At 47.8% G+C, this 24,308-nt stretch overlaps 2 protein-coding genes across 5 annotated transcripts in view; one reads left to right on the plus strand and one right to left on the minus strand.

Moving 5' to 3' along the window:
- LOC116957278 (uncharacterized) overlaps positions 1-24,308 on the plus strand; it is a 609,203-nt gene that overhangs the window by 193,649 nt on the left and 391,246 nt on the right. The gene's annotated exons all lie outside the window — the stretch shown is intronic.
- LOC116957233 (uncharacterized) lies at positions 9,681-18,348 on the minus strand. Of its 3 annotated transcripts, none has more exons than XM_032979270.2 (4): positions 18,240-18,346; positions 17,652-17,809; positions 13,050-13,174; positions 9,681-11,928 (listed from the first exon to the last, which is right to left on the minus strand). In XM_032979270.2, exon 4 carries the CDS (start codon positions 11,873-11,875, stop codon positions 10,277-10,279), a length of 1,599 nt encoding a protein of 532 aa, XP_032835161.2. In that variant the 5' UTR covers positions 11,876-11,928; positions 13,050-13,174; positions 17,652-17,809; positions 18,240-18,346; the 3' UTR covers positions 9,681-10,276. The 3 variants fall into 3 exon arrangements, with proteins under 3 accessions (XP_032835161.2, XP_032835162.2, XP_032835160.2); XM_032979271.2 differs by having other exon boundaries at positions 17,652-17,799; positions 18,240-18,341; XM_032979269.2 differs by lacking the exon at positions 17,652-17,809 and having other exon boundaries at positions 18,240-18,348.

Consider the following 24,308-nt stretch of genomic DNA (forward strand, 5'->3'; position numbering starts at 1 on the left):
CTCACGCCCACTCCAATTAAAAACCGGACCATAATCTACATCAGTGAATCATTAACCATTTATTAATTCGATATAAAATGATTTTCACCTTTTAATACTTTTACCGTTAAATCACAAATCTTGGGGACAGAAAATACAGTCACATCAAGGGTTATCGAGAAGGAATGAGGCGAACGGGCAAACGTACGAAACGAGTTTAAACAATATTCCAAGAAACCCCGACCGCCTTTGTCTTCCCGCAGAGCGGGGGAGCAGGAATTACACCTTATCGCGAGGGCCATCTGTGCAGCGAACCGCGGGACTTAATGAGAAAACACACAAACACCACAACCCATAACACCCTTCGAGAACAAAGGGGGCGGGAAGGAATCTCTCGCCGAGCGGCGTCCAGGACGGTGGAAAACCAGACAGACAGCATTCGATTATTTTAATTAACGGAAAGTCCAAAGAAACTTGGCAACAAGAATAAGCTGACCTTATAGGAATAAGCTCGGGAAACATAAACCAAAAATGATAATGAGGGTTAAACCGAAAGCAGCCAGAGAGAGAGAGACTCCCGACCGTCTTTGTCTTCCCACAGCGCGAGAGAGAAAGGAATTTCACACCAGAGCAAGGAGATTATTATCGCGAGGGCCATCTGCATACCCGATGCGCGGGACTTAATAATGGCCCCCACCCCGCTACCGCGGGCGAACAAGTAATTAACAGCGAAGCCTGGCCACAATACATAATTTCATACATAACATTAATGTTAACGCTATTCACCGTAAACTATATTCCGTTTATATAACCTGCAAACACCAAGGAATACAAATTCCCAGGATCAAGAAACAAACCTCTTAACCCAGAATATCAGAAATTAAATGATATAATGATAAGCATACACACGGAATGACGAAATTAATAAAAAAAACTGAGGAAGGGCCAGGATAACGGGGTGAATCACAGCCTTGTTGAACAAAAACCACGTGTTAAACCGGGGGCCAGAGAAAAAGAGTCTCCCGGCTGCCTTTGTCTTCCTGCAGCACGTGATAAGAATATGCATACACTCAAGAGAGCATCATCTCCTCGTGGAAATAAAATCAAATACCTTGAGTAACAGACAGAATCATAGCTGCAAGTGGTACGATACCAAACCGTGATGGGATAAATGTTAACTTTAAAAACCTTTAACTCCTTTGTGCGCCGGAAAATGTCCTACAGGGGGGAGAATCTGGCCCCTCCCTCCAGATTGTATAACGCAGAGGGGCGCCTTCGGGACGATTTTGAATCATCTGTGTCCTTTGATGGCTTATGGCTCGAGGAAGCCAACAACGGAACTATATCATAAATGACACACACATGCACACACATACAGACACACACACACCAACCCCACGACACACAGCTAGATCAAAGGGGGCTCCGACCACGTAAGGAGGAGGAGCCAAGGGGAGAGATTTTCGCATAAAGATAGAGCGCTACAGCATTGAAATCAGCATCAGCCTGCGGACCAGCTCAACTCAGAAGAAGATCCACCATCAGAAGATCAACCACCACCGACGCAGAAGAAGTCTCTACAGCTCGCCAGAATGGCGAGACCCGCTGTTTAGCGACAGGCTACGCGGTGCGAGTCAGAAGGGAGCCTCGCAACGAACGTACATCGCCAGCGCCCGTGACTATCACGTCAACGACAACCGTGCCAGCGACCAGCAGACGAGCGCCATCTACCGATCATACAACTCGGCCCACTACGAGAGAGCTGTCAGCCAGCCGTCACGCCGACGGCGCACGACCGCGCCCGCTACGAGCGAGCTGTGATCGCCATCTACAAACCGAACGCCGCGACTACAGCACCGTGCCACTCCGTCAACCAGCGTGGGTCGAATCAACTACTGTGAAAGGAGGATCAACCATACGTATGATGCACTGCCCCCCCACCACACGACAAACCAGGCGTCTGCTACTCCACACATTCCATATCACTCAAAACACACACAAGGCATTAACTAAAGCCTATTCCTCAAGACGTGAACCAGCAGTGGCCATAAAAGCATCGCGACAGACCAAGTGATAATCATCCGTCGTTTATAAGTACAGTAATAATTTCAATACAAATTAATCCTTGACACCTCCGCCACGGAGCTCCGCTCAAAGGGGGGGGGGGGGGGAATAGCGTGTCCAACCGGTTTCCTTATCAGGCGATCTGGTCCACAATTAATTAAAAGTTGGCCCAAGATAAGGATCTCAGGGGAAAGCACGCACACCATCGCACGCCCTCACTCCAAGCCATTTCTGTAATCATATAATCTTGCCGATGGATCTATTGATATTTGTGCCTTTGAGAATAATAACTGTTTTTGATTGTCTTTTCGTATGAATATCGCCGTATGATCTTTAAGTACCTTTCATTCATAATTGCCACACGTGTTTGTGTTACGCTGCATAAGAATTAATTGCTCTGATATCCAAAGTGAAACAACGTGATAAGAATTGCATTGAAGGTTGCTTATGGATCTATAAATGAATGCAGGACGGTGTGGGCAATTTTCAAATATACGAATTTGCATATTATAAGGTTTTTGTATAGAATAGCATATGCATGTTTTTAATTCTCTCACCGACTGAGCTCGCGTTACGCGGGGGGAATGAATCAAAGTGAAACAACGCAGTCGCAATGATACTGTGATGATACTGTGTTGCAAATTCCAAGATTGAGAGTTCACATACTATATTAGAGTTAAGGTTTAATTAGAAAATAAATTGATTAATGCAGAAGTTGTTGCGTGTTTCTTTCCTGAAATTTATGCATAAGAACTGTATTCTGCGTGAGATCTGAGCTTGGAGACCTGGCATAAACACACTAATCTATACTCAATGAATGTTAAAGCGAGAATAATTGTATCATACTGATCGATAATACGAAGTTAACAGCGAAGCCGAGTTTAATCTGACATGCTCACAGCACCTGTATAACGTCATACGATCAATTGTCGCATTCCGATTGGATAACCGACCCTCGTCAACGAGGCAGGGCCTAATTGTCATAACGGCTCAAATTAGCATAAGCGCACACACTCGCATAAATTAATACAAGTATTTCTCGAATTAGCATAATTTATGCGCGTAATTACCTCCTTTAACATAATTCCGGAACATTATGCAAATTTTGAATTTCATTTATTTTTTATTATTTTCATCAAATATTTATAACCCACATATACAACAGCGCGGTACGGGGTTGTGGGATCAGCCACGCTGATCAACCCAGACGGGGGCCGACTGTTTATGCGGGTATTTAACCCAAACAGTACCCCGGCAATGCTACGATGACGCATCCCGGTAGCCACCATACACCCCCTGCACGCGCGCCACTCTAACGACTCGGTGTTTGCACTCTGGGCTGAGAACCCCGGTCGCCCCGAGGATAACCAGGACCTAGCCTGGCGAGTCGGCCCGACTCCCCGAGCCGAGGCCATCCCCCTGCTTGACGCGTTACACGTACCCTGGGCAGAGTTACCTAAGAGGGAGGCCGATCAGCTGCGCGGGTTACTGCGGGAGTACGCTGACGTGTTCAGTGAACACGACTCGGATGTGGGGCGGACAGACCTTGTGAAGCACCAAATTGACACCGGTGCCGCCCGAACCATTAAAATCCTCGCATATCGAGTGGTCGCACCTGAAAGGGGCCAGATTAAAGAGGCAGTCGTGGATATGCTCCGCGATAACATAATCCAGCCCTCAGCGAGCCCCTGGTCTGCCCCGGTGGTACTAGTGACGAAAAAGGATGGGTCGACCCGATTCTGTGTTGATTACCGAAAGTTGAACGCAGTCACCCTCGGCGACGCCTTTCCCATCCCACGCATCAATGACACCTTTTGACAGTCTCGCAGGAGTGCGGTATTTTTCCACCCTCGATCTGGCGTCCGGGTACTGGCAGGTGGAGATGGAGGAGGATCGGCCAAAAACCGCATTTACCACCCCGATGGGACTGTTTGAGTTTCGGGTGCTGCCATTCGGACTAACGCACCCGCGACATTCCAGTGGTTGATGGAGTTGGTGATGCGGGGCTTGCAGTGGGAACAGTGCCTAATTTACCTGGACGACGTGATAGTGTTTAGTAGATCTTTGTCTGAGCACTGGTCCAGGCTGTGGGAGGTATTCCAGTGACTGCGAGCAGCCCATCTCAAGCTCAAACCACGTAAGTGTTACATTGCACAGCACGAGGTGGGGTACCTTGAACACCGAGTCAGCGAGGCAGGGATGCGCACCGATCCGGAGAAGGTACGCACCGTAGTGGATTGGCCACGGCCAAGAAACCTGACGGAGATCAGGTCATTCCTGGGGCTTGCCACCTATTATCGTCGATTTGTAAAGGGATTCAGCGAGATTGCACGCTCCCTCACTCAACGCACATCCCCTAAGAACCCCTATCAGTGGACGGAGGCCTGCCAGACGGCCTTCACCACCCTCAAAGACCACCTCACCCACACCCCCACCCTGGCTTTCCCCGATTTCACCACCGATTTTATTTTGGACACCGACGCCTGCAGTGGGCTGGGCGTGGTGCTGTCACAGGTGCAGGGCGAGACGGAGCGGGTCATCGCATACGCCAGTCGGACCCTGAGCGGGGCTGAGCTGAACTATTGCATGACCCGTCAAGAACAGTATGCCATGATCTTCATGTGTAAACAGTTCCGGCCGTATTTGTACGGCAGGAAATGTCGGGTACGCACCGACCATTATGCCCTGCAGTTCCTCCTTACTTTCAAGGAACCGCGGGGGCAGATGGCCCGATGGTTGGCGCAGTTGCAGGAGTACAACCTGCAGATCGGGTACGCACGCAAACGCGGACGCCTTGTCGAGGCGGCCCGCGGTGTGCGCCGAGACGAGGGCGGAGGAAGCCTGCCTGTGCTTCACGGGGGGACATTGCCGACAGGCGACGGGCCCCTGGGAGCACGCTGAAACTAAACCCCCTCCCCCGAGAGAGAGTATGGTATGCGCCGCAGAGACCCCTGCAGAAGGAGCAGGGGACTCGACAGACCACCCCACCCTGACCGGGCGTATCCAAGGGGACATCGGCTACGCCTGGACGATGAGCAGCTGAGACAGACCCAGCAGTGGGACCCAGACCTGGCGGCGGTGGCAGCGGCCCTAAGAGAGAAGAAGAGTGGCCCACCGGCACCCTGGAGTGGTTTGTATACTCGGTTGTGCGTAAAAAACGGAGTGGTATGAGAGCTAACCAAAGCCGGCCAGCCAGGGTGCATCTGTGTTCCCGCCCAGGTGCGACTCCAGCTGCTGAGGCTGGTGCACGACCACCCGCTCGGGGGCCATGACGGGGAACGGCGCACTCGGGAGACCATGCGTCGCCAGTATCTCTGGCCCAAATTGGCACAAGACATGACCACCTGGGTACAGGGCTGCTGAGCGTGTCAGCAATATGGGCCGAAACCGGCGCGATATCAGGAACCCCTGAGACCGTTCCGCGTCAGTCGAATGAACCAGCTGGTTGGGATTGACCTGCAAGGGCCATTCCCACAATCCTACTGAGGCAACTGATATATTCTCGTAGCGGTAGAGTACTTCACACGCTATCCCGTAGCGGTGGCCATCCCCGATAAGACTGCCCTCGTGGTCGCCCGAGCGTTCATGGAGCACAACGTACTGAAGCAAATCAGCAGGACTGGGACAAACACCTCCCCTACGCCCTGTTCGCCTACACCACCACAGTACACACGTCAACGGGCCAGACCCTGTTCCTAATGATGTTTGGCCGTGAGTCTCGTCTACCCGCAGATCTGCTCTTCGGCGTCCCCCCGCCACAACGGGAGGAGGCGAGCCGCCCCGTGGAACACCTGATGGAGACTCTGCGAGGGGCCCGGGGCCGAGCCTACCCGCAAGGAGAGGCCGCGCGCCAGCGGCAAGAACAGAGCGCCCGACCCCATATGGAGCCCCCCTTCTACTCGGCGGGCTCTAAAGTGTGGCTGCACACTACTCGTGTCGGGGCCGGACAGGTGGGGAAACTGATCACCTACTGGCGGGGATCCTGACGGGACGGCAGATCTCCCCCTGGACGGTGCTGATTCAGGGAGGAGAGAAGGGCCGGGAGATGGTGGTCAATGTCCGCCGACTAAAACCATGGAGAGCAGCTCCAGCGGGAGGGAACCCTGCCGTTCGAGTACTCGAAATCCCGGGGTCCCCACACCCCCCATACTCGGGGGCCTCGCACGGTATATGGGCCCCACGGGGCCCCGTGCCCCGAGGGGTCCCGGCCCGGGCCGGGGGGGACGGGGACGACGACCCTTAAACCCTGCCGCCTCTGAGTTCGTCCCCCAGCCCGCAGGTGCCGAGGGCCAAGGAGGACCATTGGAGTGGAGGAGGAGACCGCCGCCGGAACCCCGGGAGACTGAGCCACCACCCCCGAGGCCGGCCACGAGGGCTGGGCGAGTCCCGCGGACCCCGCGACGCTTCCTCGTGGGGGCAACCCAGGAGAGGTGCTCCAGTCAACCCGGGACGGGGACTGGCACCTCGGGGGGCTATGTGGAGCCACGACAGCGAAGCCGCTCCGTGGGAGCCGTGCCTGCGGCGGGGGTGCTGCAGCAGAGAAGCCACCCGGCTTCCGACACAGCACTTCCCCCACCACCCCCCACATGAACACACACACATGCACTCACGTAGGGCCTCGTGGGGGGGTCACCTGCCCCTGAGTTTTTACTCGAGGGCCCCCCTCGTTGGGGTGCTCCACGGTTTCTCAGGGCCAGGGAATTGGCAGACCCCCCCCAGGCCGAATGACACTGCGGCGCCGTGGATTAACTTAAAATTGTATGGTCACGGCGAACTCACTGAGAACCGCAATGAGGAAACACCCAAGGCACACGCGGATCAGCAGGCAGGTGGGGATGCCCTTTAACATGCCCTGCACTTGGTTAAATGGAGGGGAGGGGCCCTCGCCTTCGCACGATGTGTGCAGTGACCTCGAACTTGCACACGTTGGGTAAACAATGAGGGGCGGGCGTCGGAGAGGGGGATAATCCGATTGGCCAAGAGCGGGAAATCCGAGGCTCTGGATTGGATGAGAGGCCAGTAGGATCGCAGCGCATTAGCTTTGAAGTAGGGAGATAAAAAGGGACGAAAATCAGAAGCAAGCTCTCTTTGTGCTCGGGGTCTACTGGAGTGAGGGACCAAGGAGTCATCGTCCCCTGCTACTCGAACGTCCGTGAGACGGGTCACAGAGCAGCCAGGTCCAGTTCCCAGCCAAAGCCACGTGCAGGCTCACCTCTCCGCGACTACCTATACCTCGAGAGCAGATCGTAAGTACGGAGGAGAGAGGTAAGGCCAAGAGGGAATATCCGTTAAGGAGAGGGAATAGGGAGAGACGGGACAAATTGGGTACTAGTCCGTAGAGAGATAGGTTAGATCTGCCCTGCTGGTCCACACTGACACAGGTAGGTTGACTTCATTGATCGAGGAATAAATCGCCAGTAGACATTAAACCTTGTCGTGTTGTCTCTGAGTTGGAGTGGGGTGCCTGCTGTTGTGAGCCTGTTTCGTTGTGGTTTTCTGCGTTTTCGCACGAGCGTATATTTTGCCCGCGCGTGCGTGCTCGCCGCGCACGTTAACTTGTGAGCCTGCGCGTTGTGGTGTCCTGTGTATTCTGCCCATGTGGGTGCTCTCGCCACTGCGCAGCTCGTGGTTAGCGTGTACGAGAAGGGCACAGCGGTGTATTTGCAAGGCGGTTAGTACAGCCATTTAAATCATGCCACGAGGGGCAGCCGCGAGGGGGGGAGAGTCGGAGAACGGTGGGTCACAGGAGAACGGGGATATGGGGGGCAGTCTCCCCAACAATTGGCACGGCGTGCCGACGAGTCCAAAGCCCCGTGCCCACGAGCCAATCCAATCCCACACACCTGCAACCACTTTCACACAAAGTCCCCCCCTCCCTGCCTCTCCCCAATCAAAGAAACACCATGCTCCCCAAAGCTATCACTCTGACTGCCACACACGTATAACATTTAAGTGGTATGCCTTGTAACTGATGAATGTGAATGTTCAATCTAGATTTGAAGTTTTAATCTAGATTTGAAGGTTATTTTATACCTACGTGACTTTACCGAAAGAACCAAAGAGGATGTGAATGTTCCTTATTTCAAAAACAATTACTTGTTCCAGAGACAGATGCTTCCTGAATCACGAAAAATACCAGTTGACCCATATCACAAGAACAGCTCTCACGTGAGTTATCTTTACAAGTTACTTCCAAATTACACACTTTCTCCTAACAATCACGTATTCCATGTTTGACCCTTATAGACAAAATGTTACATGTGTAGTGTTGTAATTACGGACGAAGACTTTTTTATGAGGCACACTGTTTGTCTTTCTTTCGACATGGTCCATGACGGACAAGGGGTATACGGTCCCCTTTACCCGATATCTAGGGAGGTATGGCCTCCGGACGTGGCGGGACCTACTCACGGGTTACCCGCTAACCTAACGTCCTCCGGCTGGGACCTAGGTGAGGCTAACTGACCCGACCACTGGGTCTGTGGGTCCCGACCACTGCTTACACTGAGCCTCACCCCTTATAAGGGCTGCAAGGCTTGGTTCCAGGGTCCTATCTATCTTCAGCCCGGGCTTCGTGTGGCGAGAGAACTGAACTAGAGCTCTCAGCACTCTGGCTTTTATACAGGTTCGTGGCTGGCTCTGCCCAAGCCACGCCCCCCTTTTGGAACCTTCTGATTGGTCCTTCCCAATTGGTCGTTCTGATCCGCTTTCACCTCTGCATGACCCCGGGCATTTCCCCAGAGAGGTAACACTGCTGCACACCGTTGATACTCAGTGGTACTGCAGGTTACTGAATGGTGAGTGGCTATCACCTCTACACATGTATGCACAAATTATAATTCAAAATTATCTATAAGCATATTGACAAAATGTAATTACTGCACTGAAATGTACTTCATCATATCATATCGTATTCACAAGAAGTTGATCTCTGTCGGATGAGGCCTAAAACTGCAGCACTCAGATTGAGGGAAGCCAAGTGATAGTGCATTCTCTTTTTGTTGCAGAGGTTCAAGGTTCAAATCCGACAGGCATGCCTGGTTAGTCCAGGAATATGAATTACAAATATGCACCGTCTTAACAGCTGATTCTAAAACACTGTCATTCAAAACGTGTATGCTATTGCATGCTGGCATTGTGGTTAAAATTTGGCAAATTTGAAACATTACCCACAAATTACACAACTGAGATTACACATCAATCATCGCCTTCTACTAACAGACTCATGCCCACATGCAGGCTGGTGCAGGACCACCTTATGCCACACAGGGGCAGCTGCCACTTGGGGGTGCTTGCTGTATATAGGCTTGAAAAAAAAAAGACATTTGATTAAATTATGCTAATTTAAATTAGGCTTGGCTTCATTATCTAGGGGTGTATTACCAATCGCGATAATACAATGGAAAATGTCTAATTTTATGACATTTTGTAAATGTATGCAATTATGCAAACTAGGCTTAGCTTCGTTGTCTAGGGTGTATTACCAATCGTGAAAATACAATGATTCTCGCTTTCATTTTTACTGATTATGTTTTAGTATAATTCTATCAGGTCTCAGAATTCAGATCTCACCGCAGGATACAGTTCTTATAATTAAGATTATTATGCATGCACTTATGAAGGAACCACTCAGACTCTTCTATGTTAAGCAAGTTTAATATCTAAAAACACTCTAATATGCGAACACACTTATGATCGGAATCGTCAATACCGTACTCCTGAAGATGTCCTACTCATTGATCCGTACAATTAACCGTCAATGGTTACGTTTGTTAAAACTGAGTAACAACAATCGGCTAACTGCTCCGAGTAGAGCTACCATACATGGCAATAGGAAAAGTCCATACAAATTTATAATACTCATACGAAACATGCTAAAGAAACATGTGCCCAATGGCAAAAGTAGACATCAATGAATTCATTGGTAAGATTATGCAAGTAACGAAATGTCCTGAAACAATAGTGTGAGTGCTAGTGTGCCTATTTGGCTAACAGATGCTTAACAATTGGCGATTGAGACATCAATGAATTTGCGGGCAAGATTCTGTGATCAAAAGAAAAATCTCAACACAATAGTATTCCTGTGAGTGTGTAGATTCGTAACATAGATGCTTATAAATGTTTAGTGTTTCATCAATTTATTCATTGGTAAGGTTATGCAATTCAACTTTACGTTCTTTTTATTAAAGGTCTGTGACAAAGGTGAATCTATTGAAGCTTCATTGTCTCAAGATTACACATCTACAGAGTCTCCATTTGAATTTGTATTGTCTAGGAAGTCCACCCATACCTCCACTTCCACAAACTGCTGGGAGTTGCCTCGCTCTGCCTCACAGTCCGAATTCTCCTCCTGCTTCACGTTGCCTCTATGAATGTGAAGGTCCGATTTTGGAGTTGAATCTTCATCTTCACATTTTACCTTCACTTCTTCATTCTTCACTATCGCCTCTTCACATTTCACCTTCGCCTCTTCAAATTTCACCTTGATACATTTCATAGTGTCCAAGCTGGAATTTACTTCTGGTTCTTTTTTCAGTAGGGATGGGCTCATTGCAGCACTTTGACTTTCACAAGTCGATTTCAGACAACACTCCTTGGGGATCTTCTGATGCCTGTGTGTTCTCTGGTGTCTATGAAGATGTGCTAACTGTGAACATACCTTCCCGCACAGAGTGCACTTGAAGGGTTTCTCTTCAGTGTGTGTTCTCTGGTGTTCCTTAAGATGTGATGACTCTGCAAAGGGCTTCCCGCAAAGGGTGCACCTGAAAGGTTTTTCTCCTGTGTGTGTTCTCTGGTGTTTTTGAAGATATTGTGACTGTGCAAATGCCTTCTCACACACACTGCATTTGAAGGGTTTGTCTCCTGTGTGTGTTCTCTGGTGTTTTTTAAGATTTGACGACAGTGAAAATGCCTTCTCACACACACTGCACTTGAAGGCTTTCTCTCCTGTGTGTATTGTCTGGTGTTGTTTAAGAACTGATGACTTTGCAAACGCTTTATCGCACAAAAGGCACCTGAAAGGTTTCTCTCCAGTGTGTGTTCTCTCGTGTTTTTTAAGGGCAGATGAATCTGAAAATGCCTTCCCACACACACTACATCTGAAAGGTTTCTCTCCTGTGTGTATTCTCTGGTGTCTTTTCAGGGCAGATGATTCTGAAAATGCCTTCTCACACACAGTGCACTTGAAGGCTCTCTCCCCTGTATGCGTTCTCTGATGCATTTTAAGATGTGATGACTCTGAAAATGCCTTCTCACACACAGTGCACTTGAAGGGTTTCTCTCCTGTGTGTGTTCTCTGGTGCCTCTGAAGATCTGATGACTCTGTAAATGCCTTCTCACACACAGTGCACTTGAAAGGTTTCTCTCTTGTGTGTGTTTTCTCATGTTTTTTAAAGGCAGATGAATCTGAATATGCCTTCCCACACACACTACACCTGAAAGGTTTCTCTCCTGTGTGTGTTCTCTGGTGTCGTTTAAGAGGCAATGAACCCGAAAATCTCTTCTCACACACACTGCACTTGAAAGGTTTTTCTCGTGTGTGTGTTCTCTCGTGTTTTTTAAAGGCAGATGAATCTGAATATGCCTTCCCACACACACTACACCTGAAAGGTTTCTCTCCTGTGTGTGTTCTCTGGTGTCTTTTAAGAACTGATGACTGTGCAAATGCCTTCTCACACACAATGCATTTGAATGGTTTCTCTCCTGTGTGTGTTCTCTGGTGTCTTTTCAGGGCAAATGAATTTGAAAATGCCTTCTCACACACAGTGCACTTGAAGAGTTTCTCCCCTGTTTGAGTTATCTGGTGCTGTGTCAATTTTCCAGTATAATCCATGCTGTTTGCATACTGGTCCAATTCTGCAGAGGAAGCGTCAGAAGAAGCGTCAGCTGCAAACAGAAAAAAACATCCACACCATCTACGTCAGTATCGAGGCACAGATAAATGAATATATACACAGTCACACATGACTTACACGTCTATATTTATTCATATATTCAAGATATTCCCCAATTCATCACACGGGCTGTTAAGGCACACAATGAGAGGCCAAATGGTTATAAATATGCCTGGAAGCCCTAGTATCTTCAAAATAAATGTTAACCCAAAACACCAAGCACACAATTTCGGCTGCCTGGCTGCAAAAGTAAAAGCAAAATTCAGCTAACATAGCAAAGGCTGTTGAAAATAATACTATTTGTATTATGCAGAAATGCATAAATTAATGTTCAATCGCAACTTAGATGTGTGAAGCCAGGCTCCGATTTGATTGAATGCTCGGATGAACAGATCTAACTTCAGCTGCATATATGCTGTGTTAATTTCCTGACTGTTTCCATTCTTACAAAAAGTTCCAGAGGAAAACTAAAATAAACGATTGTTTTGATTTAACCTCCATGTTCAATAGTTAAAATAATTTACTGCAAATACAAAGTTGACACTGTGACACACTGGCATGGTACAAAGGTGGTGGTGTGTCCAGAACCATGCCTGGCCAGCTTCATCTGCTCAGTATTAATGCTTCCTCACTTCACCATGTAATTAATTTAAGATCAATCAACATAGCAGAGGCCCACAATAAGTTCAGCTTTCACTTATCACTCATGTTTGCTGTTGGCGATAATCAAACTAATTCTTGAGTTCATAATGCAGTGAAATCACTGCACCACAGCTCCCCACAAAGATAAACTCTTAAATTCACATACATTTCACATGCATCATTAACATATATAAACAAAACATCCACCATTTATGACGAATTGGAAGTAACCTTATCCCAGTGCTAATGCCATGATAGATGCAATTTAAGGCCATGTAAGTGTGGATTGCTTGTCGGCAGGTAATGGGAATGATCCAGGTGTCAAGGGATGACGGACAGATGAACCAGCTGTGCTCCCCACTGTCTTGCTGGGTTTTAGGAACTCAGCGGTCCACCTATTCATGTGAGTGTCACTCTTCCGACCTCATAGTTGTTGAGGAGCAAATATCTATTAATTGCCCTGCAGCATACCTCACGGGCCTCCTCCACAGAGGCCAATCTTGACACTCCCGGCACCAGTCATCGGCAGGTCCGACCACCTCCACATCCTTCAAACTCTTCTTTAGCCAATGCCATGCCTGTTCAGCCCCTAATATCTGGACAAACAAAAGATGCTTGAGCATGCAGTGTCTGGGAATGCGGGATTCATGACCGAACCAATGCAGCCTCGCCTGCCAAAGAGACTCAAGATTATATTCTATATTGATATCTTAAGGATCTGTAAGCTTATAATACAATATAGTCTGGTTAAATAGAGAATGAATCATAGGCAGGCTAGCCTTCAATGTATAAGCCAGCAGAGATGGTAATTTAAATAAGTTCATATTCTGAATCCACAGAGTAATATCTGTGGCCAAGAAGAATCACAGCTTTGTTCGTTAGTATCTAAAAACGCTTGTCCTGGTGAGGGTCGTGGTGGCAGCATGCTGAGTAGGGCGGTCCAGGCCTCCCTTTCCCTGGCAACAGACTCTAGCTCAATCTGGGGAATTCCCAAGTGTTCCCAGGCCAGCTGAGCTACATAGTAATGCCAGCATGTCCTGGGCCAGCCCCGGGGTCATCACCCAGTGGGACGTGTCTGGTAGAGTTCCAGGGGGAGTCTATTGGGGGGCATCCTTACATATATTCTATATTGATATCACCCCTAGAGCCAGACCCATGGGTTGTGTTCGCCAACAAGCGCCTTGTGGCTGTGTGACCCACGTAACTCAGTGGCTACGTGGTGCCATCCTGTGTGTCGAACATCCGCAGAATTAAGGGTGAGGGGCGGGTGCGATGCCAGTATGGCAGGGAGAGGGATGGTCTCAAGACAGACTAGACCTTGGAGATGGACGCTCATACATAGCTTTGTATGGAAAAAGTGCAGGCACTTTCCAAACAGTGTTACAGTCTAATGAAAGAATGCTGCTCGACAAATTTGAAATGAGACTTTGGCTGCCAAACCAGGGCTGGTCGTGAACACATTAACCAGGTATGGGAGCTCCTCCAACACTTGTATAACTGCCTGATTATTTATGGAGAGTTTAGGAGGTGCAGTGTTGTATGACATGACATTCCCAGGCAGGTGATTTATTTGTGTAACATTTGCAAGGCCCCATTCCATGATGGAATTATCAAGGCACAGAACAAGATTCCCTAATTCCATCTCATTGAGTAGCCATTACCAAATCATCAGATGTAACATGGTTGACCAGCAGGAAACGATCCTTTAACTAAAACCAGGCATCGATTAGCATACAATTGTAACCGTAACGAATGTAATGGTTTTTATATGACCATTGGGAGCTTCTCAAACTACATAGTTATTGAAGATGCTATGTAATGTAATGCATGAGGCCAGCATGGATTTCTGTCACAAGCCAAGTTGAACAGGCAATGGTTCTGACTCCTGGTCACACAGCTTTAGACGGGGCTGCCCAAAATCGTACAAATCCTCAATAAATGAGAGCAGAGGCATATATTTGAAAACAAATAACAACCCAAAGCCCCAAGCCTCTTTGTGGTACCATAAGCCTTAATTAAATCAAGAAAGCCGAGAACTATTTTCTGCTGAAAATTAATATTCTGCTGTAGTCGATGACAAAAATACAGCAGCTCCTCGCATATCGCGGAAGATACGTTTTTGGAAATTGCAAAAGCTAAAAGCGCGATATTCAATACTTAAGCCTTACCTAAGCAATGGCATTAGGTAAACGTCAACTAAAGTTCACATCACAATTGAAATAAGTACTATACTGTATTCCAAATCAACTAAACAATTTAAATAAACACGGACAAACGAGTATAAATCTTTAAATGATAAAGCAGACGTTGCGTTTGTGTAGATTTTTTTGTGAACCAAATTGCGCCAACACACCTCAAACTTTCCATGCGTACTCACGGGTGAGTTCGTGTGTTTTTTGCACTATTTTTAGCTTACCTGCTCACCTTCAACACCTGTAGTACCACCTGCACACCCTCCCCCCGTTTCTCACCTCCCCCCCTCTCTCTCTTGCCATGTGTTAAAGCTCGGGGCATTCTCACAACTTCTGGTTTGCCACACATGCAAACACATTATGACATTTCATTTTCTACAATTCCACGCACTCACCATAACATAAGTGTCTCATATTTACCACATTATCCTTCCCTATTATCAGCCCTGCGTTTTTGCCGCCAAATTCATCCACTTCGGGCTTACTATCCTCTCTGCATGTGCACGGCTCACCTATAATACACACTGCAATATTTATTTAAAAAAACATGTACTATTCTAAAATATTTACATCTATGTACCAGGACTACCGTTCTCCTTCTACACAACAACATAGATGCTATAGAACAGCTAAGACTAAATACGTCAAGTCTACATCGCCTGGTAAGAAATAAAAAGCATGCAAATACATGCACTCGCGTTAAAATAATTATATATTTACACACCACCACAGACATACTATTAATATCCACATCAAGCACTACAATTACTTTGTTCCTTTGTGGCTATGTCTTCACATTCCTACGATTACACATTCAACTATCATTTCCGTAATCTCTATATAGCATTCACTCACGCAATATTTACTCTTATTATGCTTAATAACTTTGACCTCCACCGATAATGTCCCTCGCAGAAAACGTGTGCTTCTCTTCACCAAAGCCGATTACAATAATTTATGCCATCCGTACAAGTGCTGCAATGGCTGCACCTAGAGCGAATGAAACTGCTTAACACAAAGTGAGACAGCATGCTGCCTGGGCCGCACCTACAGCTAATTAATCTCCTGAACACTAAGAAGCAATGGAGCATGCTGCCAGTAATGTGATATTTGCAACTACAGCTTATGAAACTCCAGTACAGCAAGACGTTGGACGGCATGCTGCCAGTGCTGCTATTCCTGCACCTACAGCGAATGCAACTCCTCAACAGCAATGAGCTACACAGCAAAATATAGGCCTGTTTGTCTTGAGAGACAATGCTTTAGCGCCTTGCGAGGCCAGCTGTAGGTTTTGCAGCGCCTAGAATGACTTAGTAGGCCAATCCTTGAGTTACAGTCCATGACACAGCAATTGCAAGTGACTGCGGTGGCAGCTCCAGAGGTATTTATTGCTTTTTCTTTACGTCGCTCCTTCTTGGTCTGCCAAGCAGTGTGTAGTTTCTCCTCGCCTCTGCTGAAGCCTGTTTTCACAGCCTGCTGCCAGCTGAGTCAGTCGCCGGCAGTTTTCTCCCAATCATTTGGGTTGATGTCGCAGCTCTTCGTGTCCCGTTTACAGACATCTTTGAAGCGCAGGACTGGGCGACCAGTGGCCCGTGTGCCCGACGCCAGCTCGCCGTACAAGACATCCTTTGGTATTCTTCCCTCCTGTATGCGGCGCACGTGTCCAGGCCATCTCAGGCACCTATGACTGAGTAGGGAGTACAAGCTGGGAATGTTGGCAAAGTTGACGACTGAGGTGTTGGGAATGCGATCTTGCCATCTGATACCGAGGATGCACCCGAGACATCGGAGGTGGAATGTGTTTAGTCGATGTTCTTGATGGGCGTATATGTTGTCCAGGACTCAGACCCATAGAGGAGGGTGCTCAGGACACAGGCCCGGTACACCTGTACTTTGGTGTTGAGCATTTGGGATTTGATCTCCCGCACTCTTTTGGTCAACCTGGACATAGCTGTAGACGCCTTCCCAATGCGCTTGTCAATATTTGTGACAAGGGACAAATTGCAGGTGATGGTGGAACCCAAGTAGGTGAAGTCCTGAGCGACTTCCAGGGTGTAGCTGCCAATGTTTATGGAAGGGGTGTCTCTGACACCCTGGCCAATGACATTGGTGTTTTTCAGACTGATTGTCAGGCCAAAGTTGTTGCAAGGTGGTCGATGAGTGTCTGCAGACCTTGTTCTGTGTAAGCTGTCAGCACGGCATCATCAGCAAATAGGAGTTCTCTGATGAGGACTTTGCGGACTTTGGTTTTGGATCCGAGACGGCCAAGGTTGAAGAGTTTGCCATCAAAGGCATGTGTGAGCATAAGTGAGAAAAATATGCCAAACAGTGTTGGGACAAGCACGCACCCCTGCTTTACACCGCTGAGTATGGTAAATTCCTCTGAGGTGGTGCCGCTGTGCTGTATTGTTCCTTTTATGTTGTCATGGAAAGAGAAGACTGCCAGCAGCTTCAGTTGGCAGCCAATCGCTTTGAGGAGTTTGAAGAGGCTTCCCCTACTGATGAGATCAAAGGCTTTTGTAAGATCAAAGAATGCCAAGTACAGGGGCATTCTCTGTTCTCGACATTTCTCAAGTAGCTGATGCAAGGAGAAGAGCATGTCAATTGTGGACCTTCCTGCTCTGAAACCACACTGAGCCTCAGGATACATCCTCTCAGCTAGTATCTGTAATCTGCTGACCACACGGGCAAAGGTTTTCCCCATGATGCTCAGCAGGGAGATGCCGCGGTAGTTATTGCAGTCCCTGCGGTCACCCTTGTTTTTATATAGGGTGATGATGTTGGAGTCTCTCATGTCTTGAGGCATTGCTCCTTCCTCCCAGCACTGGCAGATAAATTCATAGAGTTTTGTGAGGATGGTGGGTATCGCACATTTCAGTACCTCAGGTGTGATGCCGTCCTTTCCCGGGGACTTGCCGCTGGCTAGTGAGTTGATGGCGATGCCAAGTTCCTTCAAGGCTCGAACATTGTCCAGTTCGTGTATCGTCGGTAGGGGCTTTACAGCAGCAAGGGTTTTCCTCCGGATCCTCCTGTTTTTCCCTCCACATTAAGAGCCAACATCACCACGTGTTTAGAGTATTTGACCGATATACATTTCCACACGTTGATAAGCCACTTTGTTGTGGGCAGGTCGCTTCTGAAAAAGAGCGGTATAGCAGCTCAAGTGGGCTTGGCCTTGGTAAGATTAAAAACTGTAGAAATATTTAAAAGAAACAAAGTTTCAAAGTAGTGAGCCAGGTGAAGACAAATTAAACTTTAGCAGAGAATTAAAGCAAATGCATTCAGGCGAGGGGAGGAGGCAAGGCCCCGCATGGCTAGGCCCCGCGTTGTAATGTTCCAACCTGGACATCGATTCCATCCTCGCTGCTACTCAATTGATATCCCTACGAGAGAGAGAAGGAGCGAGGCTCTACCTGGGTAAACAACAACAACCACCACAACAACAACAACCACGATGTGAACTTCTCACCTCGGATCCCAGTGAGTGCAGGCGAGTGGATCGGCAGCTTCCTGGAATCTCGTGACGTCACGCGGCTGCAGGCGGAGACATGACGTCACTAGAGGGGAACAAAACACTACCATACCCAATGTGCGGCGGTGTAACTTAATAAATTATGTTAATGAACTAGGCCCATATGTGAGTGAACTCGAGGTGGAGGGGGGGCTGGGGGGGGTGAGCTCCTTGGTGACATGACGTCACTAGTGGGTTACACCTCCCCCTCGCGTCCCACGGCCGATGAGGTAATGCTGAGTTGTGACGTCAGAGAGCGGGGTTAGATTTTAAGTTTATTTAGATTCATACTCTTTGGTTCTTTCGGTAAATGCACTCCCTCGTCGAGGAGGCTGCTCTTATTCTCCTTCTTTTCTACAGTTACATGCTAATTTCTCACATTAACATCATGCTAATCTCTCACATTAACATAGCCACTTCCGTGCCCTCGTTTAGGAGGCTGCTCTTCTATCTTACCGTTACATGCTAATTTCTCACATTAACATCACTAGTCCCGGCCACTTCTTTATAACCCTTGAGCTACACCCATTTCAAACTTTTTAAAACAGTCTGCCTCAGCAGCAGACCATGCTTTCCCACCTGATGATGGACGCTTGTGTTGCACCCGAAACGTCGTGATTTATTTCATTTTAAACCTACGTGACTTTACCGAAAGAACCAAAGAGTATGGATTCCTGCTGTCACGAAAGCTTCAAATCAAGATCGAGTTTGCTTGTTCTCCATGTGGTCACACTGATTTTTCTCCGGGTCCTCAAGTTATCCCCCTCCACATTTAGAAATATTTAGCAGCTATAAATGTCCACGTAATGAGTTACTTGGTTGCACTATAATTGTGATCAGGTTGCTTTTGAAAAATAGCTCTATAGCTCGGTGTACCTTAACTGGTAAAATAAAAATTGTGTGCTGTGTGAGAGGATTTTCCAGTTTAATGTCTCATTTAGCTGCAAGAGTCCAACATTTATTTTTCAGGAGGGTCCTGTATTGGACTATTTGGTGAACACAAACTACATTTCATGAGTTTAGGTTTGGGAGAAAAACGGACAATCCAGTGGAACACCAATGTAGAACAGGGGAAGAAATTACAAACCCAAACAGAAAAGACCGAGTTAGGCATCGAACCCAGGACCCTTATTGCTGTGAAGCGCGAGAGTTATTACTGCTCTACTTTACCACCTAAATGTTGAAGAGTTTGTGTAATATACACGTGTATTTTGTGAGTGCATTGTGTGTGTATATATTGTGGGCGCGAGTGAGTTTGTGTTGTGTATGCATGGACAGTACTTGGAATGCGATTGACACACCTTGTGCACCGTGCCCAACTTAAAAGGTACTCGCAGCAGTCTCTGCATTCCACTTCTCATCATCACGTTCCCACGCACCTGTAGTTTTATTTTTCAGAACAAGAGCATCTTCCTGCTTGGCATTATGCTGTGCTCAGTAGAGGGCTGTCTACCCCTCGTGAGACATCCTGGATCCTGAATTCCACAGACATCCAGGCGTCATCAGTCCACCGTTCGCCAGGACCGGCTACAGCTTCCTGATCAGGCCCATTTACTATTCAAGTTGGGGTATGACAGGTATGCTCTCTAGCCCGTACATTTTTTTACGTAGCATCATCATTGCTTATGTTGTTCGACTCTTCCAATGCCGCGAAAAGAAGAATTCATATGAGGTGCAGTTACATGGGGAGGTTAATCGATGCATTGTTGTCAAGATATCATTGCCTACTGGACAACCATGTGAATGATCTGGTAATGGCTACTCACTGGAGTGTGTCATGAAGAGGTGTGGCCTTGCATTTCTTCTACTCAAACAAAACAACTGCCTTGGTATTTTATATGAAACTTTCCAAATCCTGAACTCTCCATGATAATTGGGCAGTTTGTGGAAGTTATCGACGCCGGTCCCCCCACCACGAGTGGGACTTGCGCAGTGGGGAAGTGCAGGAACTTCACACAAATGGCCTGAAGGGTCGCGGCCCCTCCGTGGGAGAAATAGATGGCAACCGGGCTTCCGCACGCGGCCCTTCATTCCGGAGCAGATGTAGGAGGATCACCGGGCGGCAGATGCTGGGATTCTGTAGGGCGGCACAACGCAATCCCTTTGAAGTACCGCTTTTGGGGCTCGTTTTGCCCCGGCTTTTCGGACACATCAGACACCGGCTGCTCTGGAGATGGAAATGAGCTTTCCATTTGGGAATTAACATATGGTTCCGACCTTGACGGGTGCACAAACCAGTGACGGCGACCGACCTGAAAGCGCACGCACTGCGGCCAACTCAACCTCGACCTCAACAGGGTCCCCGCCCCAAGGCCGGTGTAATTAGGGGGACGTACCCAGGGGGTACCTGTGGACATTTCAGCCATGCCCTGTCCCCAGTTTTCCACGGGAGCCCGGACGCACGGTGTCCCAATGGATGGAACTTCTCATTCGCGGCCTGCCCCTTGGCCCGAATTTCCCCTTGGACGCTTCCTGTGTCTCTGTCAATCGCCTGAACGTAACTTTGCACGGGGGGGGGGGGGGGGGGGGTCGCTCTCCCTCCCATACACAAGATGAAATTAGACACCGCGGGTGTGCAAATCCCAGTCCTACTGCACTTCATTGACCCCCCTGGCACAGCATCAATGTTACAGTCCTGTGCAGGCGTTCCACCATCCCGTCTGAGGTTGGTAGGGTGAAGTCCTCTTTTTTTAGTACCTAGGAAGTCGCACACCTCCCGTAACAATTTAGAAGAAAAATTCTGCCCCTGATCTGCGAGAAGTTGTTCAGGGGCTCCCTTATCCATGATGTAGCCATGCAAAAATGCGTCCGAAATGGATGCGGCCGACTGGTCAGGCAGATGCCATGCCATCGGCCACCGGCAAAGATATTCCACTCCGACCAGGAGAAATGTATTTTCCCTCTGAGTAGCGGGGAATGGTCCAAAAATATCCAGTGCGACTAGCTCGTTAATTCGAGACACCGTGATTGAATTGTCATGGAGGCTGGGACTGCCTCGACGGTGGTTTGCGGCGTGCGCAGTTGGCGCACCCTTTAACCAGGTGATATAAGTCACCCATCATACCCAGGCGAATAGATGTCCCGCTTCAGCATCAACAGCATTTTACAGACTCCAAGGTGCATTAGCTTCTCATATACCAACTCGGATGAGTTTACCCCGCAGGGCGGTGGGAACCACTGTACGTTTCGATCACAACACAAGCGATCGTCATCAGGATGAAAAAGGGGCTTTTTCCATTTTTCTTTTTACCATTTTTCCTCCTGATGACGATCGCCTGTTGTGATCGAAACGTCTTAGTTTTTCTTTCATAGTTTTTCTTTTTTTTCTATCATTGTGACTTTACTGTAAGAACCAAATAACACCATACAATAGCGCTGCAGCTCCTCATCCCATCGCATCAAGAGCTGTTGCGAAGGACTACAAGGGAGGCCCCTGACGGAACGGCTCTACTCCCCATATTTTCTACACGGTACCGCAATTTAATCAAGGAAACGTCCTCCATCTGCAGTCGTCCCCACTCTGCAAGCGTGAAGCCTAGCGCACCATCACTGGGCTCAGCCACCACAAGTGGCACTGCATCCCCACACGCCGCCACCACCCGAGGCAGGCCAGCCAGTGAAGGTCTACACCGGCCCGCACCCATAGACCATGCGCACTGGTTATTTGGTGGCAGGCGAGAGACAGTGCATCTGCGTTGCAGTGCCCTACGCCTTTCCTGTAAACAACAGTGAATGTGTATTCCTGCAGTACTTTGAGCCAGCGGGACAGCTGCCCGGAAGGCTGGTCAATGTGCAGGGAGTATTGAAGGGCCGCGTGGGCCGTGCGCACCACAAAGTCCCATCCATAAAGGTAGGGCCGAAACTGTTGGACAAAATAAAAAATGGCCAACAACTCCCTGTGCATATTCTTAGTTTTTTCGGTAAAGTCACGTTGAAGAGAAACAACAAAATAACAAAATATATATAAAACAATAAAAAATTCTCACGACGTTTCGACCATAACTCAAACGGTCATCATCAGGTGTGTCGGTTTGCATAAATTTATTTTGAAAACGGCATATTTATTTATATATAAAAATAACGTTTGCGTCACGCGCAACGATGGCAGTTTGCCAGGACTAGTCCATCTATTTTTTGAAAAGAGGAGGGGGGAGACGAAATTTGTTTTTATGTAAGCTGTCTGAAAGGCACTGTAAGCGTGAACAATCAATCAAGAACTGAAATGATTTATCAAATCTTTCCAATGATTGCTAAGATAGAATCCATCTTCTCGGTTGAAATTGTCTCTGTGTTTGTATATGTGGATAGCCTCATGAACGAATCTCTCATGGAAGCCAGATGGCTTACAAAGAACCTCCGTCTTGGAAAAGTCAATGGCATGTGAGCCTACTGAATTAGAACAATGATCTGCTACGGCCGAGGTGTTGGTCCTACCGTGTTTAAGGTCTGCTTTATGTTCACGAATGCGGTCCGAGATATGGCGTTTGGTTTCTCCAATGTAACTACTACCACAGAGGCAACTTAGTTTGTAGACACCAGGGTATTGTATGTCCGGAATCACATCTTTTACAGACGGAACCAGATCACGGATTTTATGTAATGTGTTGAAACGGACCTGGATCTTGTGTTTATTCAAGATTTTGGAGATCTTTTTTGTGATCCCAGCAATGTAGGGTAAAGTGATGGTTTTGAAAGGCTCCTCAAGAGGGTTCTTCTTCATGGTTTGAGTGATAGCTTTGCGGATTGTATAGTCGGAGTAACCATTAGCCCTAAGAGCTTGGTGTACGTGCTTGAGTTCACTGCTTATGTGTTCCTGGTCGGATATGCATTGGGCTCTATGATACAGAGTCTTGATGAGAGAATTCTTCTGTGATGGATGGTGGTGGGAATCCGGTTTCAGATAAGCATCCGTATGGGTAGCTTTCCTGTAGACAGAGTGGCTCATTGAACCATCAGGTCTCTTTTTAATTAGGACATCCAAAAAAGGTATCTTGCCATCTATTTCGACTTCCATGGTAAATCTGATGGCTGGGTGTATGGAATTGATGTGGTCGAAGAATTTGTCTAGAGCAGGCCGGCCATGTGGCCAGATGACAAAAGTGTCATCCACGTACCTCTTCCATAAGGTTGGGCGCAGAGTGGCAGTCTGGATGGCGTCAGTCTCAAATTTCTCCATGAAAATGTTAGCTATAACTGGAGAAAGGGGGGAGCCCATTGGGGTGCCCTCAGTTTGTTTGTAGAAAGTTCCATTCCAAGTGAAGTATGTATTGGTTAAACAGTGTCTCACCAGGGGGGGTACCTCAGTGTTTAGTCCTTGATGAACCAAGTCTTCAATGATTGCAATGGTGTCAGGTACAGGAACCTTGGTGAATAAGGAAACTACATCAAAACTGACAAGCAGGTCGTCTGGGGACAGGGAAATACCCTTGATTGTTGATACCAGGTGAGTAGAATTTTGTACCGCAGAGGTGGTCTTTCCAGTGAAAGGACGCAGGATTTCAGACAAAAAACGAGCTAGTTTGTAGGTGGGGGAGCTGATAGTAGAGACTATGGGACGAAGAGGTGTATCAACTTTATGTATTTTTGGTAAGCCGTATAATCTTGGTGGCCTGGCAGCAGAAGGTTTCAACGAAAACTGTTTAGATTGATCAATTAATGTGGTTGAATCAGAAATTATTTTGTTGGTTTGTGTGACGAGGCTGTTGGTGGGATCTCTTTTTATTTTTGTATAACTACCATCGTCGAGTAATTCTTTAATTTTGTTGTTGTATTCTATTTTATCCATGATAACAGTAGCATTGCCTTTGTCAGCTGAGAGAACTACAATATCATTCCTCTTTTTTAATTTATATAATTCAAAACGCTCATCTTTGCTGAGGTTGCTAGCTGGCATCTTAGCGTTTTTGAGGGTTGCAGCGATTTCAGATCTTGCTACGTCTGCAGCGATGTGACCCAGGCCCCTGAGAGCAACGTCTACTTGGGCAATTATATCATTAACTGGTATGTGTTTAGGTGTGACTGCAAAGT

This window comes from Petromyzon marinus, chromosome 71 (genome assembly GCF_048934315.1).
Source record: "Petromyzon marinus isolate PM22_M1 ecotype Great Lakes invasive population chromosome 71, UKy_Petmar_22M1.pri1.0, whole genome shotgun sequence".
Classification (NCBI taxonomy): Eukaryota; Metazoa; Chordata; class Hyperoartia; order Petromyzontiformes; family Petromyzontidae; genus Petromyzon; species Petromyzon marinus.